Here is a 23,233-nt window from a genome sequence, read left to right on the forward strand (position 1 = left end):
AAAAAAAAAAAAAAAAAAAACAAAACCAAAACCAAAACAATTACATCAACCCATGAGCTGTCAAGTCTCAGGAGGGGAGAGAACAAAAATCAGAGAGAAAACAAAAATTGTAGCAAAATTCAACATCTGTGCATCATTGCTTGCCATCCAATAAAACCTTTGGATAAAGTGTCCAGGGCATTGATTCCTTGGAAAAGCAGATTCATTAACAGGAGGTAAAAGACACCAGCATGTTTTTAAGACTATTTGCCAAAAAAATTTACTCTTCAGGGTTTAAATACTGGGTGGAGACACCTCCTGTGCAGATGCTGCCTCTTAGGGTGGGAGAAATCACCCCAAAGCTTTTCCTGCCCCTTTTCCAGGAGCCCCCAAACACCCCTGCTGCAGGGAGGGCTGAGCACTGAGCTCAGCTGCAGAATAAAAATAACATTATTTGAAAAAATAATTGAAGAATTGCTTTAATCCAATTCCTTCGGGCTCCTGCTCTGAGGATGCTGCCATGCCCTGCACAGCAAAGCTCTCCCTGGAGCCAAAATCCACCAAAATCCATCAAAATTCAGCCAAATCCATCAAAATTCACCTGCAGGCCCTGCTGGATAAGAAATGCTGGAGCCAAAATCCATCAAAATTCATCAAAATTCACTTGCAGACCCTGGTGGGTAAGAAATTTTGGCTCTGCAGCACTCCAGCCTCCAAATTTTCTTTTCCCTGGCACAATTCCCACTGTGGGCAGCTCCCCTGGCATGGCTGGCACAGGATCCTGCAGGGAATGCAGCAGGACAGGAAAGACACAAAGGATGGGATTTGGGAAATCTCATTTTTGTTCCCTTGAAGAAACAGATCTGGCAAATATTCAGACCCGACTTTCAGCCCAGGATGGTGGGGGGTGGGAAATGCAGATTTTTGTGTCACTGTTCAATATTGCACTGTTCAAGAGGATCCACCTCCTCCAGCCTGAATTTCCTCAGCAAAAAAAATTCCCACATCTGCTGGGGACTCCCAGCCTCGTCCCAGGGTGACCCACGAGCACACACATGTAAAAAAAAAGTCATTTTTTCAACATAGCAGCAAAGACCAGCAAGACACAGAACAGTTTCTGCCAACAGCAAAACCACGAGACAAAAGCCAACCCCCAGCAGGTGTGGAAACTGCAACTCTTGGAAATTAAATATGGAAATTAAATATGGGTGAAAATCTCAGCCCCCAGCTTTAATCTCTTTTTTTGGAAATATTAAAAGGAGATTATTTTTTTTTTCCCTCCAGCCCTTTGAGTTTTGCCTTAAAACAAACAGGGCCAGAGAAATAATAATTTATAAAATGCCAGAAAAAAATCACAATTTAAAAGTAGAACCACTAGTGATTGTCAGTAAAGTCACAGACTGCTCAGCAGTGTCTCCTGGAGACAGAGCAGAATTCCATCACTCTTTTACCCTGATTTAAGTGTCAATCTTTCAGAATAATTTACCAAGTCAGGTTTGCATGTGGGAGGAGGAGGGAAGGGACAGAAAAGTCCTGTTGTACAGTCAAGCTTTAGGCAGGGCCTCTTTTGGAGGAGCCATCCATGGGTGGTGATGAAAGCTCTGCTTTCAGAAGCTTTGGGCAGCTTTTTTTTGGGGAGGTTTTTGCAAAGGAGATTAATTTAGAAGCCCAGAAATGGGCTGAGTGAGAGTTTCCCCAATTCCTGGCTCCCTGTGGAAAGGGAAATTGAGTCTCCCATTCCCACAAACATCTGGAGTCTCTGACAAAGGGAGGTGGGAAAAGGAAAGAAGTGAAAAATCAGAATTAAAAGGACATTTTGAAGAGTCAGTTTTCAGGGTGAAAATTTTGAACATTTTGAAGGGTCAGGTTTTCATTTTCACAAATGAACTATGTGTACACAGAGACAAAGATTGTTCTAAGATGTTCTCTCCTCACATACACCTTGGATATTTACCCAAAAAGCACAGAACAGACCAAAAAGCAGCTTCTTACCAGTGGAGAAAATGCTTATTTACAGTAAAAACTGATTTTAAAGCACCTGCCCTAAATCCTGCCAGCAGCAGGGATCTCACAAAAGAGAATTTAACTGAGGAATGGCCCCATGGTCAAATGCCAGAGTGGCTGCATTAAATGAGCCACATGAGAGCATGGCTGTGCTCACCATGCCTCAGAAAAGCTTTTTAAACATCCCTGAAGCTGCCTGAATTTAATTTCTAGACCCTCAGAGCAGAAATAGCCAGAAATTAGATCTTGGGGATATTCAACAGCAGAGCTCCTCAGCAGGAGGAGGAGTCAGGGGGTTCTTTTTGAGAATTTGAAAAGGATTTCTTTGTGGGGAACTGCAGAGTGAGTTCAACTCAGGGTCAGGGGTAAAGATTTATTTTTGAGGAGCTCCAGAGTTGGTCTAACTTGCTGTCAGGGGTAAGGATTTATTTTTGGGGAGCTCCAAGGTGGGTCTCCCTTGGTGTCAGGGTAAGGATTTCCCTGTGAGGAGCTCCAGAGTGAGTCTCACTCAGTGTAAGGGGTAAGGATTTACTTTTGGGGAGCTCCAGGATGAGTTTAACTCAGTGTAAGGGGTAAGGATTTCTTTCTGGGGAGCTCCAGGGTGGGTCTCACTTGGTGTCAAATGTAAGGATTTAATTTTGAGGAGCTCCAGGGTGGGTCTAACTCAGTTTCAGGGTAAGGATTTATTTCTGGGGAGCTCCAGGGTGGGTCTCAGTGTCAGGGTTACGGATTTCCCTGTGAGGAGCTCCAGGATGGGTCTAACTTGCTGTCAAGGGTGAAGGATTTCTTTTTGGGGAGCTCCAGGGTGGGTCTCACTCAGTTTCAGGGTAAGGATTTCATTTTATACCATTTCTGATCTGTTCTCAGATACTCTCACACCTCTCCGCCCACTGTGCTCAGAAATGTTGCCGGGGGATCAGACATCTCCAGGTCTCTGTTTTAACAAAAAAGAGGAAGATTGTGCTCAGAAAGGACTGAGGGATCACAAAGAAGATGTCCCATGTCCTAGTGGGAGCCAGGATTTCCCTGCTGGAATGCGATAAAGAGCCCCTTCAAAAGCGTAAAGCTGACAGAACTGCAGCAATTTTCCTCTTTCTGTGGAAATAATTCTTCCAATCTGCAAGCAAGTGCACATCCAGAGGGAACAGCCACACCTGGCAGCAGGGATGTGACTGAAATGCCCAGGAACCCAGTGCAGCTGGAAAATCCCTCTTGGGAAATAAGGAAATAACTGAAGGAAATAACTTTGTAAGTTCTGCACAATGAACACATACAGTAGCAAGACTCCAGCACTCCCTTGATAGAATATCTTCTAAAAAAACCCTCAAAGAACCCAAGAAAGATTGATTTATACTGCCTAGTCAGCAGAAAGTAGCCACAAGTTTGTTTTCCTCTAGGAATTGGTTGGATCCTGCTCCTTTCCAAGCACTTGTGGGTGCCATGTCTGCTCAGAGCTATGGATGCATCCAAGAACCAGCATTCCAGGGCAGTATCCCAGATACCAGCCAGCAGTCCTTTTTTGTTTTGTCCTTGCAAGACAAAAAGCAGGGGGAAAAAAAAAATCAAAGTGCTCCTATGCATTGTCAGGAATTTAGAAGTCACGTGAAACAGCAGTCCTCCAATCAGCCCAGAAAGAGACACTAATTCCACTGAAGTAGGTGCCACAATGACCAAAGCTCATTAAGATGTGAACATACACCAGCCATTCACAATCCAAAACGAGATGGGCAGGGGAGAAAAAACAAACAGAACAAAAAGATGCCATCGATTTAACAATCCCAGGAGATTTTGTTGTTCATTTCTGTAGCTTGAGGAGGGGGGGTGTTTGTATTTTTTTTTCTTTTTTTGTTCAGTTTTGTAGATTTTTTTTCTCTTTTCTGCGACACACTCGCGAACAGGAAGGTGTGACATGCAAGACAGCCAAGCCTCTTCCAACCGAGCATCCCACAACCCACCCCCCAAAAAAAAAAAACCAAAAAACCCCAAAAAGCAGAGTCTTTTGAAGGCACTTCCTCTCACATGATGTCCACGAAGAACTCACAAGGGTTGCCCATGGCCTTCTGGAAGGACTGGCGGCTGGCAGTGAGCTCGGGCGGCACGGCGCTCAGCTCACGCACCGGGGGTGCTCCGGGGGGCCCGCTGCTGCCCAGCCCCTTGGAGCCCAGCTTGGGCAGGCTGTACAAGGGGGGCAGCCCTGGGGGACCATAGGAGTGGTGGCTCTGGTGGCTCCTGTCGCTGGCAGAGCGCTGGCTGAGCTGGCTGAGCGGGCGCTCGCGGCGCGCGCCCGGCTCCGACTCGCTGCCGCTGCCCCCGGACTTGCTGCGCTCCTTCTCCCTGCCCGCTGCTCTCCTGCTGGTCTCACTGGTGCTCCGGTTGGAGCCGCTGCTTTTGCTCCCTAACAGCCCAAAAACAGGAGAGAAAAAGAGCCAGGATGAGCTGGGCTCTGCTGTGAGGCCCACGTGCTGGTGGTGGCTCAGCGATGGGGTGGTGCCATGCATGGGACACACGGACACAGCTCTGAGCTTGCACGGGGAAAGCAGCAACTGAATTCCAGCTCAAATCCAGTCCAGGAGAGAGAGGGAGCAGAAAAAAGCAGGAATTTGGGGTTTGACTCAAGCAAATGAGGTTTAATTCTAATTGTCTCTGCTTTATTTTGTACCTTTTCCAAAAGAAACCACTCTGCCTACTCTGTCACCCTTCAATCACTCAGGTTTTAAATCACTCAGTCCTTTTAAAATTCTTTTTAAGATTACCTTTTCTGAAAGAAATCCCTTTGCCTACTCTGTCACCCTTCAATCCTTGAGGTTTTGTTGGCTTCAGTGGGGAAGTCCTTTTAAAATTACCTTTTCCAAAAGGAACCCCTTTGCCTTCTCTGTCACCCTCAAATCACTCAGGTTTTGTTTGCTTCAGTGGGGAAGTCCTTTTAAAATTCCTTTTAACATTACCTTTTCTGAAAGAAACCCCTTTGCTTTCTGTCACCCTTCAATCCGTGAAGTTTTGTTGGCTTCACTGGGGAGGTCCTTTTAAAATCCTCACTAAAGCCTTGTGCTGGAGAATTGGAGAATCTCCTGCTTGGAGAATTCCCTAGGAAACAGTTCCTGAACTGCTCTACCCCAAATCAGTAACACCAGGATATTGTTCCCAAGAGAGGCCACTAAATCACCTTGGAAAACCAAAGGATTGCCACTGAGTATCAGCTGAGTTGTTACTAAAAACAAGCTTTACTAAACTTCCAAAACTGTTTTTTTAAGGAAGCTGAAGGTCTTGCTCTGTTCCCATGACAGACAGATTAGGAGACAGTTCCAAGCTAATTATTTTTTTAAAAATCCAACCAATCAATCTAAGGAATATCTCATTAAATTCCTGCACCTTAGTGCAAGACGGACTTCCCAAAAAGGATCCCCAGTCAGCAGAACAGGGGACCAGCTTTTGAGTTTAAGTAAGTCACAGAAATGGGAAAAAGAGAATTATTTTGGGCTGCTCCTTCTTGAGTTACAGACCACTTTCTGCCCATCACTTTCTGCTGTTCCAGCTGATTGGAGAAATGGGAAACCACACTGGATTTTGGGGGGAAAGGCTGCATTTTCTGCAGAGTGCCAGAGAGATGGAAAACAGACCACAGACTGGATTTTAAGTGAATATTCCAAGCCTGGGTCTCTGCAGTGGTATTTGCTGATTGTTATGATTTAATAGTGCAGATAAATGAGAGAGGGCACAAAACCCCAAATTTAACACTATTTTAAGAGTGAGCAGTAAAGCCTTGTGCTCCAGCACTCCCAACCCCTGCCTGAGCCACCTGGCCACCAGGATTTTTGTTTAAAGATTAAAGGCCACCAATTAATGGGCAGTGCAAGGGCACTGGCAGAGAAATCCAGCCCAGAGGGGTGACACCATAATAAATTTGGATTATTTATTTTCTGGAGAGCCTGGGGATGGGGTTTTCCCAGCTGATTCTCTCCCCTCTGAGCTGCTGCAGCACAGTCCCACAGGTTGATATGCCAATGTCACACCACTGTGCACTGAGACAGGTTGAGCGTCCAAGACAATTCAAAATAAAAATAAAATCTCAAGGAAAAAAAAACCAAACCAAAATACAGCTAAACATTTGGGGTCACGAGAATCTAAAAATGATCATGCTGTGAATTCATCATGGAGGGATTTGAGGCTTACCAATCCCCTAGAGTCAGCCACTCCTCTAGGAATCCTTCAGTCTAATGCTTGCTCAGGACAAAACAAGGGAATAACAGTTACAAAGCAAGAAAACAGCACAGAAATTGGTTTCCACCAGGAAAAGTGTGGAAACCTTTCAGAGCTGAACACCCTGGCACTTTTTGGGAGTGCCACCTTTCCCTGTCACACACGCCAGCAGAGACTCTCCTCCCTGGGAGCAGTGTTTCAGCCCTGAAAAGCCCTGGCTGGCCACCTCCCACTTACAAAAAATGTGATTTTCCTTTTGTGCTGAGCACTGACCTGCAAGCCAGGAGCACCTTGGTTCTAACCCCTGTCCCAGCAGCACAGAAATCGCCTCAATTCCAGCAACACCAACCCCACTGCTGGCAATCCCTGCCTGGGTTAAACCTGGCACTTCCCACAGAGAGCTGAAAGCCAAACCCCCTCCTCCAGAGCCACAAACACCTTTAATTCATTGCACAAAATCCATGCAGGGAGCAAAAAAACCACAAGACAAGCACGGAGAGCACCGAGGACCTCAAGCAGATGGTGGGGGACAATGAGAACTGTGGGATAAAACCCTTTTATCCCAGCTTACCTTCACTTTGCTGGCTGCCTGCGCTGCCACTGCCATAGCTAAAACCAGGATCTTGGTAGGCTGGGGGGAAACAAGGAGGGGGCAGAGGGTACTGGTAGGGATATCCTTGGCCCAAGGGCCAGGGAGCAGCAGGATGTGGGAGAGGAGCCAGGGTGTCCTGGTCAGAGGCACCGCTGGAACCGTTGTTGAGGTTCAGTGCAGCCAGATCTGGGAAAGAAAAAAAAGGGGAAAAATTCTTACACAGCAGGTAAAATGAGCACTATGAATTTATTTATGGAGGTTTTTGAAGCTTAGCAATGCCTTGGAATCAGCCTTCTCACACAGCAGGGAGAGGAGAGGGAAGGGCGAGGACAGGGTGGGGACATCCCCCTTTTCCAGTGGGACTGACAGCAGGGAATGTGAAAGCTGCCCTAGAACAGGGAACTAGACAGCGCTAAAGAATAAAGCAGGGATTAATTTAAAATTTCTCCTCAATGGATCCACCTTGGGCAGCACAAGAGCCCAGCCAGGGCTGCACCCAAGATGAACCAAAACAGTCCCAAAATGCATGACTGGGCACGGGGTCTGTCACTTTTACAAGTTCTGCTCCATTTGCATATTGCAGTTCATTGTCCAATTATTCATAATTCATTCATAATTCATAATTAATTAATAAGCTTTCACTTATGAAGTCTCATCCTGCTTGTTTTTCTCTCCCCAGCCCACGGTGTTTGTGCTCCTGGGCTGAGATTTGGATCATTTGTCCTTGGTGCCCAGCTGGAGCAGGAATTGTTTTGTCTCCCTGCTCTGTGCACAGAGCTCACCATCCCCTGATATGGAGCCCAGACCCACACACTAAAGCAGCACAGAATCTGGAAAATAGAAAAACTAAAACCTGAGGCATCAGTACAGAATCTGGAAAATAAAAAAGCTAAAACCTATGATACCAGTGTGGCACCACCAGAAATAAATCCTGCTGGTCCTCAGCGCTTTGCTTGATGAGTTCCTCCTCCTCCAGGAGCTCTCCTTGCTACCAGGGAGCACCAGCCACTTGTCACACAATTTCAGGGTGATGTCCCCTGTTCTGGGCCACCCCAGGAGAGGCAGGGATGGAAGGGACCTTTGGAGATCCCCTTGTCCAATTCTGGAGCAGGTGACACCGGAATGTCATACAGGTGACACAGGAATGTGTCCTGCTGGGTTTGGAATATCTCCAGAGAGACTCCACCTCCTCTGGGCTGTGGAAGTTTTCAGGCAGCACTGACATGGGAAGAGATGAGAATCTTGACTCCAGGTTTCAGAAGGCTGATTTACTGTTTTATTATATATATTTGTGATATATTATATTTATGATATATATTATATTAAAAGAAAATGATATATTAAAACTATACTAAAAGAATAGAAGAAAGGATTTCATCAGAAGGCTTGAATGGAATAGAAAGGAATGATAATAAAATCTTGTGACTGACCAGACAGTCCAAGACAGCTGGATTATGACTGGCCATTAATTAGAAACAACCACATGAGCCCAATCTAGATGCACCTGTTGCATCCCACAGCAGCAGATAATTATTGTTTACATTTTGTTCCTGAGGCCTCTCAGCTTCTCAGGAGAAAAAATCCTAACAAAAGAATTTTTCAGAAAATATCATGGCTACACTGGGCAGCTCCAGAGCTCTGCCCCCCTCATGGAAATCCCTCTTTGTGAGGACACACAAGGGGACAATGGACACCCTCAAGGCACAGAAATGACATAGGGACAATTCTGTCCTTCCCAGCTGGGGACTTACTGCCACAGAGGTCTCCGAAGACGTAGTAGCACTGCTCTGAGAAGGTGATTTTGTTCACAGTGTGCCTGAGGTAGCCGTGTTTCAGCATGGAGCTGGCGTATTTCCGCGCCTCCCGGCGGTCCTTGAAGCCTTCCACGTGTGTGTAAAGCCAGTCCACCACGTCTGCTCCTGAAATGGGGACAGCAAGGGGAGACACAGGGTCATCTCAGCTACACTGGGCCAGGTGAACACCTACAATGGGGTTATCTCAGCCAAACTGTACTAGTTGAACATCTAAAATGGAATTATCTGAGCCAAACCGTACCAGCTGAACACCCACAATGGGGTTATCTGAGCCAAACTGTGCCAGCTGAACCTAAAATGGGATTATCTGAGCCAAAATGGGTCAGCTGAACATCTGCAGTGGGGTTATCTGAGCCAAAAGGTGCCATCTGAACCTAATATGGGATAATGTCAGCCAAACTGTGCCAGCTGAACATCTAAAATTGGACAATCTGAGCCAAATTGCACCAGCTGAACACCTACAGTGAAATCATCTGAGCCAAACTGTGCCAGCTGAACCTAAAATGAGATTATCTGAGCCAAACTGGGCCAGTTGAACATCTAAAGCGGGATTATTTGACCCAAATTGTGCCAGCTGAGCCTTAAATGGGATAATCTGAGCCAAACTGTGCCAAGCTGAACATCTGCAGTGGGGTTATCTGAGCCAAACCGTGCCATTTGAACACCTAAAATGGGATTATCTGAGCCAAACTGTGCCAGCTGAACACCTACGTGGACACGAGTTATTTCCTGTCCATAAACGGAATATAAGAGGTCACAAACATGAAAAAAAAGCTCATTAAAAGGTAGTTTTTTAATCCTGTTTTCATTAAATCACTGGGTTTTTTCCCTCTCAGCATTTCTGGGGTCTGCTTACCTATCACTGCATTGGAGATGGTGATCTTTAACCACATCCTGTCCCGAATTTCAAGGCCTGAGTCTGGCAGCTGCATGACCTTGACAATAGTAGCCATGTCACTCTTCACAGTTAAGGGAGATTCTTCTAATTCTGAAAGGAAGAGAGGCCACAGGCTGTTGTGAAATGAACTCAGGCTGAAGGAACTTCTCAGCTCCCAGTTTGGATGAAATAAAAATACAGTTTTACCAACAGATGCAAGAAATAAATAAAATAAAATTGAAAAATAAAATGAAATAAAATAAATACAATACAATAAAATAGAAAATTAATAAAAATAAAATAAAAATTAAAGTAAAAACAAAAGAAATACAATAAAATACAATTAAATAAAAAACTAAACTAAATAAAAATAATAAAAGAAAAATTAAAATAAACTAAAATAAAATAAAAAAATTAAAATAAAATATAAAATAAAATAAATAAAAAAAATAAAATAATTAAAATGAAATTTAAAAAATAAAATGAAATAAATACAATAAAAATAAATAGAAGTAATAAAATCAAAATTAAAATAAAATTTTAAAAATAAAATGAAATAAAATAAATACAATAAAATACAGTACAATAAAACAAAAATAAAATAAATAAAAGTAATAAAATCAAAATTAAAATAAAAATTAAAAGGAAATTAAAATAAAAGGAAATAAAATAAAATAAAAAAGTAAAATAAAGTAAAATAAAATAAAGACACAAAGATTCCCAAATGCACCCTCATCCACAGAGTGAATTACAGCATTTGCAGCAATTTTTCAGATTTTGGGGTCAAGGCCACCAGTTTAGTGACAGAAAAATTCTGAGTCCCCACATCCTGGCTTCCCAAAGCAGCTGCAGGATCCTCTCTGCATCCAGACTGGCAGGAAAGGAAACCCCAGGGTTTTTGTGATCCATCATTTTTAATTTCAATTTCCCAGGAACTCTGGGGGAGAAGTTTTTGGGGTTTGCTCTTTTGGGGTTCCCTGTCAGGAGCACCCCCCATCTCCATGTAGAAAGGGTGACCATGGTCAATCCATGTCCAGTTTTTTATTTAAAGATCTGGACATTCATGAGGAAAATTAAATTATAGAAGAAATCTTCCCTCCTCAGAAGAAATCAGGGATTTTCTTACAAAAACCCTTCCCAGGGTCCCCTCACAATCCACTCCTCCCAGGATTGCTTTGCCCTCAACTTTTTTTGTGGAACACTTTAAAAAAACTCCCAAATGCCTCCCCAGACATTCCCAGTTCACACCATTACAGGCAAAACTGGATCCCCAGAGGTTTCACACTTTCCCCATCATTTTTTACAATAAAATAAGAACAAGGTTGAATTTGTTAAATCCTCCATCCTGTCCCACCTTCCAGCCCTAGAAAATTCATTTTTATCTCTGTTTGTAGCCCAGACCCTTCTCCAGCAGGAATTCCAGAACCCTCCTCCCCTCCCAGTTCCCCACATCACCCACCTTTCAAAAGCACTTTTGTCCTTTTCCAGCCACCCAAAATTTTGGATAAAAAAAGGTACAGCAAACGTGAAACAATGAAAACTGAAAATGTTTCTTTCCATACATGCACTGCCAATATGCATGAAAACATCCCAGACCAGCTCTGCATGCAGCTTCAATACTTACAAACTTCAGATAAACACTAAAACTTTGCTTTAAGTTAGTTTGGTTAGTGGCAAAAAGCAACATGTCTTGGGAAAAAAAATAAACCAATAAACTAATACCGGGGAGGAATAAATTGTATTTTCTTGGAGACCTGAGATCTGCATATGAACAGAAAATTGGTATTTTTAAAGTTCTGGCTGCTGTACAAATATGGCAAATTCTGAGATGCATCTGAAATGCTCCAATTTTGGGCATAAAAGAAGGCCATATGAATATCAGGGAAGGATTTCCCATAAGAAAGCACGGACATTATTGTTGAAATTTATTAAAAACCAAGTAAATGCAAGAAGACAGCTCTCCCATTCACCTGAGTGGATAAACCTGAACATATCTTTAAAATCCAACCTCCCAGTTTCATGGATATGGCTCTTTCAGACTGCCAAACCAGGAAAAAGGTTGAAATCTAACCATAATTTCACATGGGATATTAAATTTGGTTTTAGCTCGCTCAATAAATTCTAGCAATAAAAAAAGCACCAAATATATAAAAGAAGGCCATGTGAATATCAGGGAAGGATTTCCCAAGTGAAACCTGAACATTATCGTTGAAATTTATTAACCCTAAAAACCAACCAAATGTGCACCTGAGTGGAAAAACCTGAACCTACCACTAAAATCCACCAGCAACCACTTCTCCTTGAGACAAAACCCTGACCAAACACCTCCACATCAACCTCCAACCTTCGCCAAAAGTTCTCCTGCCTTCCCCAAGTGTGAGAAACCACTCAAGGCCTGGCTGGCGCCGCCGCTGTCACCGTGCCCGTGGCCGGGCCCTGGTGGCCCCGAGCAGCCCCCTGCCCTGGGCTGGCCAGGGGGTGACTTACTTTCCGACTCGGGAATTGAGCTTGTTAGTGAGGAGCTGGTAGATGTGGTGATGCTCATGGAGGGGCTCATACCGTAACGGGGGTACGCTCCCGTCATGGCCGTGGTATGAGAGATCCACGCCGCGGGGTCGATCGGCCGCACCGGCTCAGCTGAGAACAAAAGGGACAGGAAAGAGGGTCAAGATTTGCAGGGAAACACCAAGATTTTGAGAGATCTGGGGAGTTCTACTGTGTTTTCTTGTGGTTTCTCTGGTTTTCTTGTTGTTTCTCTGGTTTTCTGAGGGGTTCACATGAGTGAGATCTCATAGATTGTACCATCCCAAAGGGACAGAAAATGGAATCAAAACTTGCAGCAAACACCAAGATTTTGAGAGATCTGAGAGGTTTTTCTCTTGCTCTCTTGTTGTTTCTCTGGTTTTCCTAAGGGTTTCAAGAGGAATCCCACAGTCTGCACCAGTTTGTTGTATTTATTCCACCCCATCTTCTCTGCCACTGTCATCTTCTGTGGACTGGGAACAAACTGGTTCCAGCACCACCAGCACAGCCCTCACCAGCAGGAGGCAGGTGCATTTGTCACATGAGCACAGATATTTTACTGCTAATGAAAATAAGATAATTTTCATTTTTTAATGTCTATTACTGCTGCTTCCCTCACATCTTCAAAACACTCAGTTCTCGCTAAAGATTCACTGTGAGAAAATGAGGATTTTTAACACTTGGCATAATTATTTCCAAACCTTTTATGAATTGTTAGGTTGAGATCACTTCCCAAAAGTTCAGGAGATGGATCCAAAGACGTGAACCAAGAGAAAAACTCCCAGAAACTCAATGGGCAGTGGAATCCCAGGCTCCCAGTACAAAAGTAAACAACTAAAGGACTGAATGGGTAGAATCTGTTAGGTGCCAAAATAGGTGAAAATATTCCAGATCTTGGGAGCTTCCCAGGAACCCAGCAAAGAGTTTAAATGTGTACTCACCCCTGGGGATGGTGAAATAACTCCTGGGAGTAGGGTCCCAGCATTTGGCTACTGTTAGGCTTATAGGTCTAGGAAGAAAGAAAACAGGTTAAGGATGATTCTTAAATTTCCTACAGAGCTGGAAATGCTACAAGAACTATTTGAAACAAATTTATTTTTATCCAGCAGTTGTCAAGTACATTCTGAGAATGGTTTTGAGAAGATTTATAATACTTTAGGTATGAATGGGTTTGAGAAGCTTTATAATATTTTAAGTATTAATAGTTTTGAGAAACTTTCTAATATTTTCAGTATGAAGCACATCAGGAGGTTCCTGGTTTTGCACACATGATGAGCACTGGTGGTGAAATCTGTTGGATGATCAGCTCCTGAGATATTAAAATTCTCATCATATAAACAAACAGCTCTGCTGAAAGCAGGCAACTCCTCAATTCATGTTGGTTTTGGCCAGAACCAACCTCACCTATTCATCATTTACACTGAGAAGTTCACAGCTGAGATCAGTCATGCTGATGGATATCAGAATGTTGATTTCTCTGAGGTGTCCCAGCTCCAACAACTGCACAAGGAAGATAAACAGGAAGAGTTTTTGTGATGTGCTCACCCTGGTTTGGAGACGATTTCCCGCAGAACCCGAACGGCATCGTCATTGCTCATGTTCTCAAAATTGACATCATTCACCTGAAACAGAGAGCAGAGGTCAGCCTTGCAGCAGGAAAGTTAAAGTTGTTTTAATTACTTCATTAATCCCCCAATTTATCTGCCTGGTCACCACTTCCATCCCACCATTTAATGGTCACCACTTCCATTCCTTTGAGATGTTGTTTGTCAGAGTGTCTCACAAAGAATCACTGATTTCAGCCATCTTTGGGCCACATTTCTCTGAGGATGAATAAATTTTGTTCCCTGCTGACTACAGCTCATGCAGCTGGTGGGATGGCAGGGCAGAGCAGCAGGATTTGGGGACAGGGACCCACCTGCAGCAGCATGTCCCCTGGCTCGATGCGCCCGTCCGCTGCCACCGCCCCTCCCTTCATGATGGAGCCGATGTAGATGCCACCATCACCTCGGTCATTGCTCTGCCCCACAATGCTGATCCCCAGGAAGTTGTACTTTTCTAGATGGACACGAAGTAAAGGGTGGGGAAAGGGAAAAAAAAAGCAGATAAAGTGATTGGAATGATAGCAAAGAGTGAGGCTGTTTCAGCTTTGAAACATCTCAGCACATCAGCAGGGCAAGGTTTGACTTGCAATGATCTCAGGCTGTTCTAATGATGAATATTTGCCTGGCACCTTCAGGGAAAGGCTACTAAAGACAAGATTTTTTCATCCAAGATGGTGTTACTTAAAAAAAAAAAACAGCAAGAGGAAGAGCACTGAAAAGACGTCTACAGCTGGAAATTAGCACTGAACACATTAGGCAATGTTTGTTCCACATGTCAGAGAGGCAGGAAGCGTTTGGTGCTGCTGAAAGGTGCTGAATTTGCTGGCAGCCCTGCACATTTCTGCCTGGCTGACAAATGAAACATAGGAGCAGCAGAAATGCAAATCCCCAGTGCCTTTCTACCCCAATCCCTCACCATTAACCCCACATTCTGCAGTTCCAGCTCCTTCCCTGGAAGGAACACTTGATCTGCTGGTGAAAATGGCCCAGTTCTGGATTAGGAATCCAGAGAAATACCAAATACATCTCTACCACTCAAAATTCATCATAAAAAACATGGCTTGTCCTCTTACCCATGTTGAGTGTGACAGTGATGATGTTTAGGGACATGGTGGAGTCAGTGATGCTGCTGAACGAGGACGACTGCAAAACACAACAGAAAAAGTCTCAAGGTTTTAAATGGCTCAGAGTAAGAACTGCTGAGGATTAACTCATCAGGAATTAAGAGGTTTCCAATTGAAAGGCAGACAGAAATTACTGAGGTTTCCTCAAAATTATGTTTCATTTAGAGACTTTAAGGAAAGAAATCTGAGCAGAGTCTGCACTTTCTCCAAAGGTCTGATCACAAAACACACAGAGCACTTTCCTATACTGAGGTTTCTCAGCTGAACTTCCCCTGGAATTATTTCTGCTTCCTGGCTGTGACTGTCAGGCAAACATTTGGATTCGAAAGTGCCCAGTGGAGTGCGAATTATTGCACCCACAGCTCCTCCCTAAAGGGAGGAGTGAACAGCACATGATCCAGCAGGAGGGGAGAGGAGAGACACTGCCCTGCCTCCGAAATGAAATACAAAGGTGCTTAGCAAAGACCTTCTGAAACACTATCCTGTGATAAAATGTGTGTGAGGTCATTCTTTCATGTGTGGAGACTGAGATTTATGGGAGAATAAAACAGACATTTCAGGGTCTGTCTGTGGAGTCACCCTCATCCTGCTGCCCAGGAGTGGCACAGGGAAGGGCAGAGAGAAAGATTTGAGATTTCCTGTGAACTTGGATTTCTCCTCCCAGCAGGTCTCAGGGTATCTCACACCCCTTCCCACACCATAATGCAGCTTCTCCTGCAGAGATTTATCTTGGAAAAGACAAGAAATGGGATCACTGCACAGTGAAAGGAGAAAGGGAGAGGTGAAAGCTTCACTCTGGAGCCACAGAACATCAAATGCAGAGATTAAGCCCAGCCTGGAGCCACAGGGAACCTTCCCAGTGAATTCAACAGGCACAGACCTGTCCTGGATCCCTTCCTGAGCCAAGAGCTCCACTCAGAACTCCCCGCTCAGCTCCCTGGGTGCTGCTGGTGCCAGCCTTACCCTGTCAATCTGCCTCATCCTCTGTTTCCTCCTCCGGCGCTTATGCTTGCGGATGAGGCGGGACGAGGTGCTCTGCTCCGTGGAGCTGCTCAACCTGAGGGCAAGGACAGCAAATGTCACCCCTGAGAGGCTCTGCCACCCGCAGGAGCGGATTCCTGCAGCAGCAGGACAGGCGAAATCACACACACAGCTCAGCAGGAGATTCCAGCTCAAGGACAGCAGGGATCAGATGAATAAATTAATTATTGTTTAATTTAGCACTTGTTTTCTCCTGGGAGTAGGTCTGAGTGCAACCCATAATGCTGATTTTTTTGAGTCCTGGCATGGTGCTGAATTTTCTTCCACTGTTACCAGGAATTCAAGGCTTGAATTTAAAGAAATCAAATAGAAATTGGTAACAGGGGGACAGTGAATATGATTAACCTTCACATATTCTGTTAAGTTTTATTTTCCTGCTTTTTTCCAGGCTCTCCAAACTTGCAGAATGTAAATGTGCCACATTTTACATATAAATCTTTAAGGTCTTTAATAAGACTTTGGAGCATTAACCATCCTCACTTTACAGAGAACAGAATGAGACAGAAATGGATTTGCCCAAATTGATTTCAGGAGCCTGGACAAAGCCCAGATTATTAAAATATCACTATAACACCAGAGAGACATCTCTCCTCCATTTAATATGTAAGAATGGCAAAAAAACCCAAACCAAACCAAAACAAACAAAAAAAAACAAAAACAAAAAACCAAACCAAAACAAAAACAACAAAAAAACCCAAACAAACAAAAAAAAACCCCAAAGCAATGCTCCATCATTAACCAAGATTAAAAATTCCAACATTACACACAAAACAAACATTGCCAGGCTTTTCCCCCCAATTTCCACATCCCTGAATTCCATGTTCCAGCCACATGCAGGAATGTGACAATACCTCAAAAACTTGATGCCAGCAGTTCCAAAAAGGAATTGCCCACAGGAAACCCCTCTGGCCTGAAATATTTTTATCAAGTATCAGCCTTGGAGCCACTCAGAGGGTGTGAATCTCCTGACATTCCCTTGAGCTCACAAAAATATTTCAGGCATGTGAACCTCACACACTCCTCCTCCCCCCCCAGCAAGAGGGACTGAAGAGACAAGAGGTGGGATTTTATAAAAAAAGATCCAAAAAGTGATGACTTCTGCTTGGTAAAACAGATCACACAGCATCTGGGGTTGGGAGGTTTTGCCTTCCAACAGGAAAAATAACGAGTTGTCAAACCCAGGGTTCCCAAAACTGGGCTTGTTCAATATTCATCAAAGATTGACACAAAAACCTCCTCTTTTATTTTGCTGTCAATATTCTCCCCCTTCCTGCTTCCTCTCCCATTTCCTTCTCCTCCTCTTCCCCCAGCTAAAATTTCCCACTTTAGGAGAATCTGAGGAAATCCAAGGCACTCACTCCACAGTGAAGCTGCCTGCTCCCTAAAAGTGCATTTTTCTCTCAAATTAAACTAGCAAAACCAGACTTTCTTGGCAAATCCCTGAGCTCCTGTTAGCAGGTGATAACATCTGAGAAGTGAAGTTTTTCTTGTTGTATTTTTGCCATTCTGCTCAGTATTAGGATGGAAGGATGAGAATCAGCCCCTGAGAAAAGCTCAGGTTTAGTTCAAGGGGGACACAAAACATTTCAGGGAAAAATTAAAAGTTAATTTTTAAAAAGTTAATACCAGCTGTACAAAACTGCTGATCAGAAGGCTCTGCAGGAACATTTTTACACCTATTTTCATCATCTCTCCTTGTGATTTCTGCTCAATCCACAGCCTTAATCCATCCTTGTTGAATCCTTAATATTCTGGGAGCATCTGGATGCTAAAAAGCAACTCAAACCTCCTCTAATGAGAAATATTTTGCTCTCTGAAGCATCTCCAGAAATACTGGGTAAAAGCTGTTATTATTACAATCTGATGAGCAAGACAAGATGGTAAATTTGAGCTTTTGAGACAAATAAAGTGCAAAGATGAAAAATAAATCTGGAATTATCACTGCCAATTCATTTCCTGCACCAGCTACTGCTCAAAAACCCTGACTGCACTTCTAGTACAAATGTCAATAAATACCGCAGAAGAGATTTTAAAAAATACTGTAATAATAATAATAGCAATAATTGTTTCTCCATTCTACAATTCTCAAAGGACAGGGAAAAAAAGGCAACATTTGTTAAAGAAAGCTTATCCACGTGGCTTAAAAAGAAATTATGGTAATTTCTTAAATGAGAAATAAACAATTTTTTGCAGTGAATTCCTTTAGCTGCATTGAACGGAGAGCAGCAATTGCTGAAATAATCCCACAGCTACAGATGTCAGATTTGTTAAACCTTTAGAGAAGACAGAAAAAACCTTTTTCTGTGAAGTTCCCTACATCAACCTGTGCTCAATATCCTACCTGCTAACAACAGAAACGTTTAAATTGTAAAAAAAATTGTTAAAAAGTTGTCAAACACTTGGAAAAAAAAGGAAATAAATGATTGTGCTCCCGCTGTCACTCTGCACTATCCTGGAATGTTTGTGAGCAGGTTAATTCACCAAAACATGACTTTATTCTTTAACTGAATGCAACAGAGCTTTCTTGGGCTGGGAATTACCCAGCTCTGTTCCACTGCTCTGAGTTCAAATAAAACCAAACAGAGGCAGAAAAGCATCCTCAGCTCACAAACTCTTCCCTTCCAGGCCAGCAACATCCCTTCCCTCTGATTTCCTGCCTCAGAGCCTCCTCCCTGACAGCCTCCCCACAAAGCACCAGAACCCACCAGAGTCCAGGAGCCAAAGTGACCCCTCAGACCCCAGGGGATGTGTCCACCAGGAACCAAACTGACCTCTCTGTCCCCACGCTGGTGTGTCCCTCAGGAACCAAACTGCACCCTCAGACACCAGGGGAATGTGTCCATCAGCTGTCACAAACCAAACTGTCCCCTCAGACCCCTCTGTCCCCAGGGGATGTGTCCATCAGGAACCAAACTCCAAACCATCCCCTCAGACCCTCTGTCCCCACACTGGTGTGTCCATCAGGGATCAAACTCAACCCTCAGACCCCAGAGGATGTGTCCATCAGCTGTTAGAAACCAAACAGACCCTTCAGACCACTCTGTCCCCAGAGGATATGTCCCTCAGGAGCCAAACTCACCCCTCAGACCCCTCCTCTGTCCCCAGGCTGGTGCCTCCAGCTGCTCTGGAACCTTCTCCATTTGCTCTTTGCCTGATTTGCCTCTACAGAAAACTTCTCCCTGCCAGCACCAAGTCTCCTGTGCCTGAGAACATCATCATCACCCCTGGAACACAGCAGCATACCTTGGAGCATTCCTGCAGTGGCTCTTCCTGACTAGCTGGCCTGGCAGCTCCTCCCGTGCCAAAAACTCCTGCCCAGCCTCCAGAGGGAAAGGTAGGAGCAGCAGCTTCCAAGAATCTCTTTCTTCTCAGGTCAGACTCAGGAAGTTTTATTATTATTTTATTCATACAGTGAGATTTCGCTGGGTCTGCTCTAATGTGGCTACCCTGAGCTAATCCTGCCCCACTGCATTGCTGGCTGCCATGGAAATTATTCATTTATTTACAAGAAACACAAATCACCTGCAGGGTTTTGTTGTTGTTGTTGTGGGTTCCAGGTTTTGGGGGAGGGCTCAAAGCCCTGGAAGCTTTGGCTGCATTCAGGGTTAAGGACCATCCCTCCATGCAGGGAATATCCAGAAAAGTGATTTTTTATATCTCATCATGGAACGGTTTGGGTTGGAAGGGGCCTTAAACTCATCTTATTCCAACATCTGCCATGTGCAGGGACACCCTGCACTTCACTGGGAGCGCAAAATAAATTCTTGAAACTAATGCGTGACTAAATCTCTAATGTGGATTTTAGTTACCCTTTCAGCCCTTCGGGAACTCTCAGCCTTTAATCAGAATTGTGAGGTCTTTAAACCCTGACCAACTGCAAGACCCAACAGATCCACCAAGACCCAAAAGCTGATCATGTTTGTACGCACAGCAAAGGGTTCAGGATCTCCAGGAGTAGTTGCTTTTTGCTGTTTTTATTAAAAATCTCATGGTTTTATTAAAATTACCACGTTCTGCCTTATTTGTTTTAGCTGCCGATCACTGTGACCCACCAGAGATCTGTCACCCTGTTGTCCTCTGACAAATCCATGCTGGATTTTCAGAGTCCACTGGGATGAACAACAGCTCTAGAGCCAGTGGCCAGGAAAATGAAGAATATTCCAGAGAAAGTGGCCAGGAAAAGGAAGGAAAATACTTTAGATTGGTTTTACATCCATGAAAATAAATATTTTAAATCCACGAAATGTACTGGCTTAAAGACTTCTTAAAGAAAAACAAAACCATCTTTAGATATAACAAAGATGTCTTGAAATGAGAGGTATTTTTCAAGTAGGGAATAATTCACACACTCTGCCTACACAAAAAGAAAGAAATAATGAAGAAGCCACAAATCCATGGCAGCCTTTGCAGCAGCATTAACTTTGATGAATTCCTGAACTGCTCATAGGTCTCAGACTATGCAATTACCCAGGAATTCCTCTATAATTGAGCTCCAGTGAAGTGCACACATATTAGGAACCTCTGCTGACAGTATTTTGTTTTAATATTCACACCACTGCTTTATAACTAGGTAGGCAGAGTGCTTTGATCTGGAAATGTGGCCATTGTTGCTATGAAAAGGAGAGGAGCAGAGCTTTTCTTTCAACTGGAGCAGTGGTTTGGACCCAATAACAGAGGTAAAGACTTCTTCAAAAAAACCAAAAATATCTTTAGATATAACTTACAGGTATAATTCATAGAATTATATATTTGGCCCAGACCCTGGACCCAAAAACTGAGCAGTGATTCTACACAGTGATGGCACTGATGAACAACCTCTGCTCAAAGTGATGCCTCAGGTTTTGGCATTTCTGTTTCTCAGATTCTGTACTGATGCCTCAGGTTTTGGATTTTCTATTTTTCACATTCTGCGCTGCTCTAGTGTGTGGGTCTGGGCTCCATATCAGGGGATGCTGAGCTCTGTGCACAGAGCAGGGAGACAAAACAATTCCTGCTCCAGCTGGGCACCAAGGACAAATGATCCAAATCTCAGCCCAGGAGCACAAACACCGTGGGCTGGGGAGAGAAAAACAAGGATGGGACGGCATGGGCTAAAGCTGGAATTGGACAATTCACTCCAAGATGCAAATGGAGCAGAACTGATCAAAGTGAGAGACTCTGTGCCTGGCCGTGCATTTTGGGACATTTTGGTTCATCTTGTGTACAGCCGTGGCTGAGCTCTTGTGCTGCCCAAGGCAGGTCCATTGAGGAGAAACTTTCCATAAATCCCTACTTTATTCTTTGTCTAGTCTCTGTTCTAGGGCAGCCTTCTCAAGGCATCAAAATCACAAAAGAAATGAAAGGAAAATTAAAACAAACAAACAAACAAACAACAAACAAACAAACAACCCCCCAAAACCAAACAAACACACCCCCCAGCAAAAAAAAAAAAAAAAAAAAAAGAGAAGAGGAGCCCAAGAAGGTGCCCAGAGCTGTGTCTCTGGCAGGGCTGTACCTGCTGGTGTTGTCATCATCCTCAGAATCGATGAAGCTGCTGGACTCCAGCTCGCTGCTCAGCATGGTGGAGGAGCTGTCGTAGCCAGGGGGGTGCTCCCGGTGCCTGTCCAGCTTGGGGTGCCCGTTGATCCTGGGGGCTGCAGGGCACAGGAAAGGAGTGTTACAGACCAGGGGGGTATTGCAGATATTTTTGCCCCTGATGAAGTAGAGGAAATGATGAGGAGGACTCCATTGATATCAGAAGGTTAATTAATTACTTTATTTTACTATATTATACTACACTATGTTTGTATTATATTACATATTATATTATATGTACTATAATAGAGTGTTACAGCCCAGGGGGATATCATAGATATTTTTGCCCCTGACGAAGTAGAGGAAATGATGAGGAAGACTCCATTGATATCAGAAGGTTAATTAATTACTTTATTATACTATGTTTATATTATATTACATATTATATTATATATACTATAATAGAGTGTTACTGCACAGGGGGGTGTCGTAGATATTTTTGCCCTCCCAATGAAGTAGAGGAAATGATGAGGAGGATTCCATTGATCTCAGAAGGTTAATTAATTACTTTTTTATACTATATTATTCCATATTATATTATTATAGTACATTATATATTATAGTATATTATATATACTTTAATATACTCTCTCTCTCTCTCTATATATATATATAGTATATTATTATATACTATATTATTCTGTATTATATTACACTATATTCCATTACATCTAAACTGAATTTGCCAAGCATTCAAGCATTCAACTGCACTCATCTGGTGACTATCACCCAACAGTCCCCATACACACAACTGGCCTTGACAGGCCAAGGAAACAAAACTCCATCGCCCTGGGTAAACAACCTCCATCTTGCATTCTACTTTTGCACAAACACAGGCACAGCGAATGAGATAAGAACTGTTTTTCCTTTCTCTGAGGTTCAGAGAATGTGAATCCCAGAAATATTCTTGGGAAGTTGTGCCTTGCTTTTCTCTGTGAAGAGAAATGTGGCTACAGGGGGGTTGTGGCACCACAGCAGGAGATGTAGGAGAGGTTCTACACTGAATTCTGTGAGCCAGAGAGAAGTTTGAGAAGAGGATCCATGTTTATCCCCTGAAAGAACTTCCTACCAAGGTTGACATAGAAACCATGAAAGAAAAAGGATAAATAATTGTCACTGAAGGGGTACTGGGGACAAACAAAGGTAATATCAGAAGGTATGAAAAGCACTTTATTATTAGAAATCCTGCCTTATGGGCACATCCCTGTGCCCTGACTTGCCTTGGGATTGAAGTTCTTTGGATCCTCACATAGCCCCAGTCCCTCCACCCCAGTCAGGCCCAACATTCCCACGCCAGCTGTTTTGCAGTCCCAGCCCTCCTGCAGTCACAAATCACAGTTAAAACTCCACACATTGCAGCAGCCAGGGGAAATCTGCAGCTGCTCCTCTTCCCAAACGTTTGGGATCTGTGAGCCTGCCCACATGAAGGGTTCTCCAGCATTTCTCACTGGCTGCTCAAGAGTTAAATTCACCCCACAGCAAAGTGGGTGTTGAAACCTCAGCATCGACATTGACATCTGCAGACTTGTCAGGAACCCAGCAGCAGCTATAAAACATTCCTCAACATCCAAAAAAACCCTCTTGTCCCTTAATTACCTCCCTAATTAGAGCTCCCACAGTCCCCTTTCCCACTCCTGCTCAGCAAACTGACATGGCAGCTTTGTTCCTCCCAGCCAGGGGTCCCCAGCACATGTGCCAGGCAGACCTCCTACCACCCTAATTAAGATCCTCACTCTACTTTCACTTAATAAGAACTTTGTCAACTTCCCAAAGCAATGAGGACTTTTGTTGGGAGCCCTGACATCTTGATGGTTTTTTTCCAGATCAGTTTTCCTCGAGGTTTTCTTGATGTTTGTACATGCAGTGTCACACAGCTCCAAAAAAGGAGTTTTATTCCATTCGTC

General features: G+C 43.7%; 1 protein-coding gene across 1 annotated transcript in view; it reads right to left on the reverse strand.

Annotated features, from left to right (window-relative positions):
• Positions 1–888: 888 nt before the first annotated feature.
• The window catches only part of DVL1 (dishevelled segment polarity protein 1), a 48,587-nt gene continuing 26,242 nt past the window's right edge, over positions 889–23,233 (reverse strand). The window contains 11 exon segments of the mRNA XM_030963752.1: positions 889–4,378; positions 6,752–6,958; positions 8,524–8,691; positions 9,443–9,574; positions 11,951–12,100; positions 12,928–12,995; positions 13,532–13,608; positions 13,905–14,044; positions 14,664–14,733; positions 15,678–15,771; positions 21,250–21,388. Of these exon segments, the coding sequence (XP_030819612.1) occupies positions 3,999–4,378; positions 6,752–6,958; positions 8,524–8,691; positions 9,443–9,574; positions 11,951–12,100; positions 12,928–12,995; positions 13,532–13,608; positions 13,905–14,044; positions 14,664–14,733; positions 15,678–15,771; positions 21,250–21,388 (1,625 nt within the window). The 3' untranslated portion in view covers positions 889–3,998.

This window comes from Camarhynchus parvulus, chromosome 21 (genome assembly GCF_901933205.1).
Source record: "Camarhynchus parvulus chromosome 21, STF_HiC, whole genome shotgun sequence".
Classification (NCBI taxonomy): Eukaryota; Metazoa; Chordata; class Aves; order Passeriformes; family Thraupidae; genus Camarhynchus; species Camarhynchus parvulus.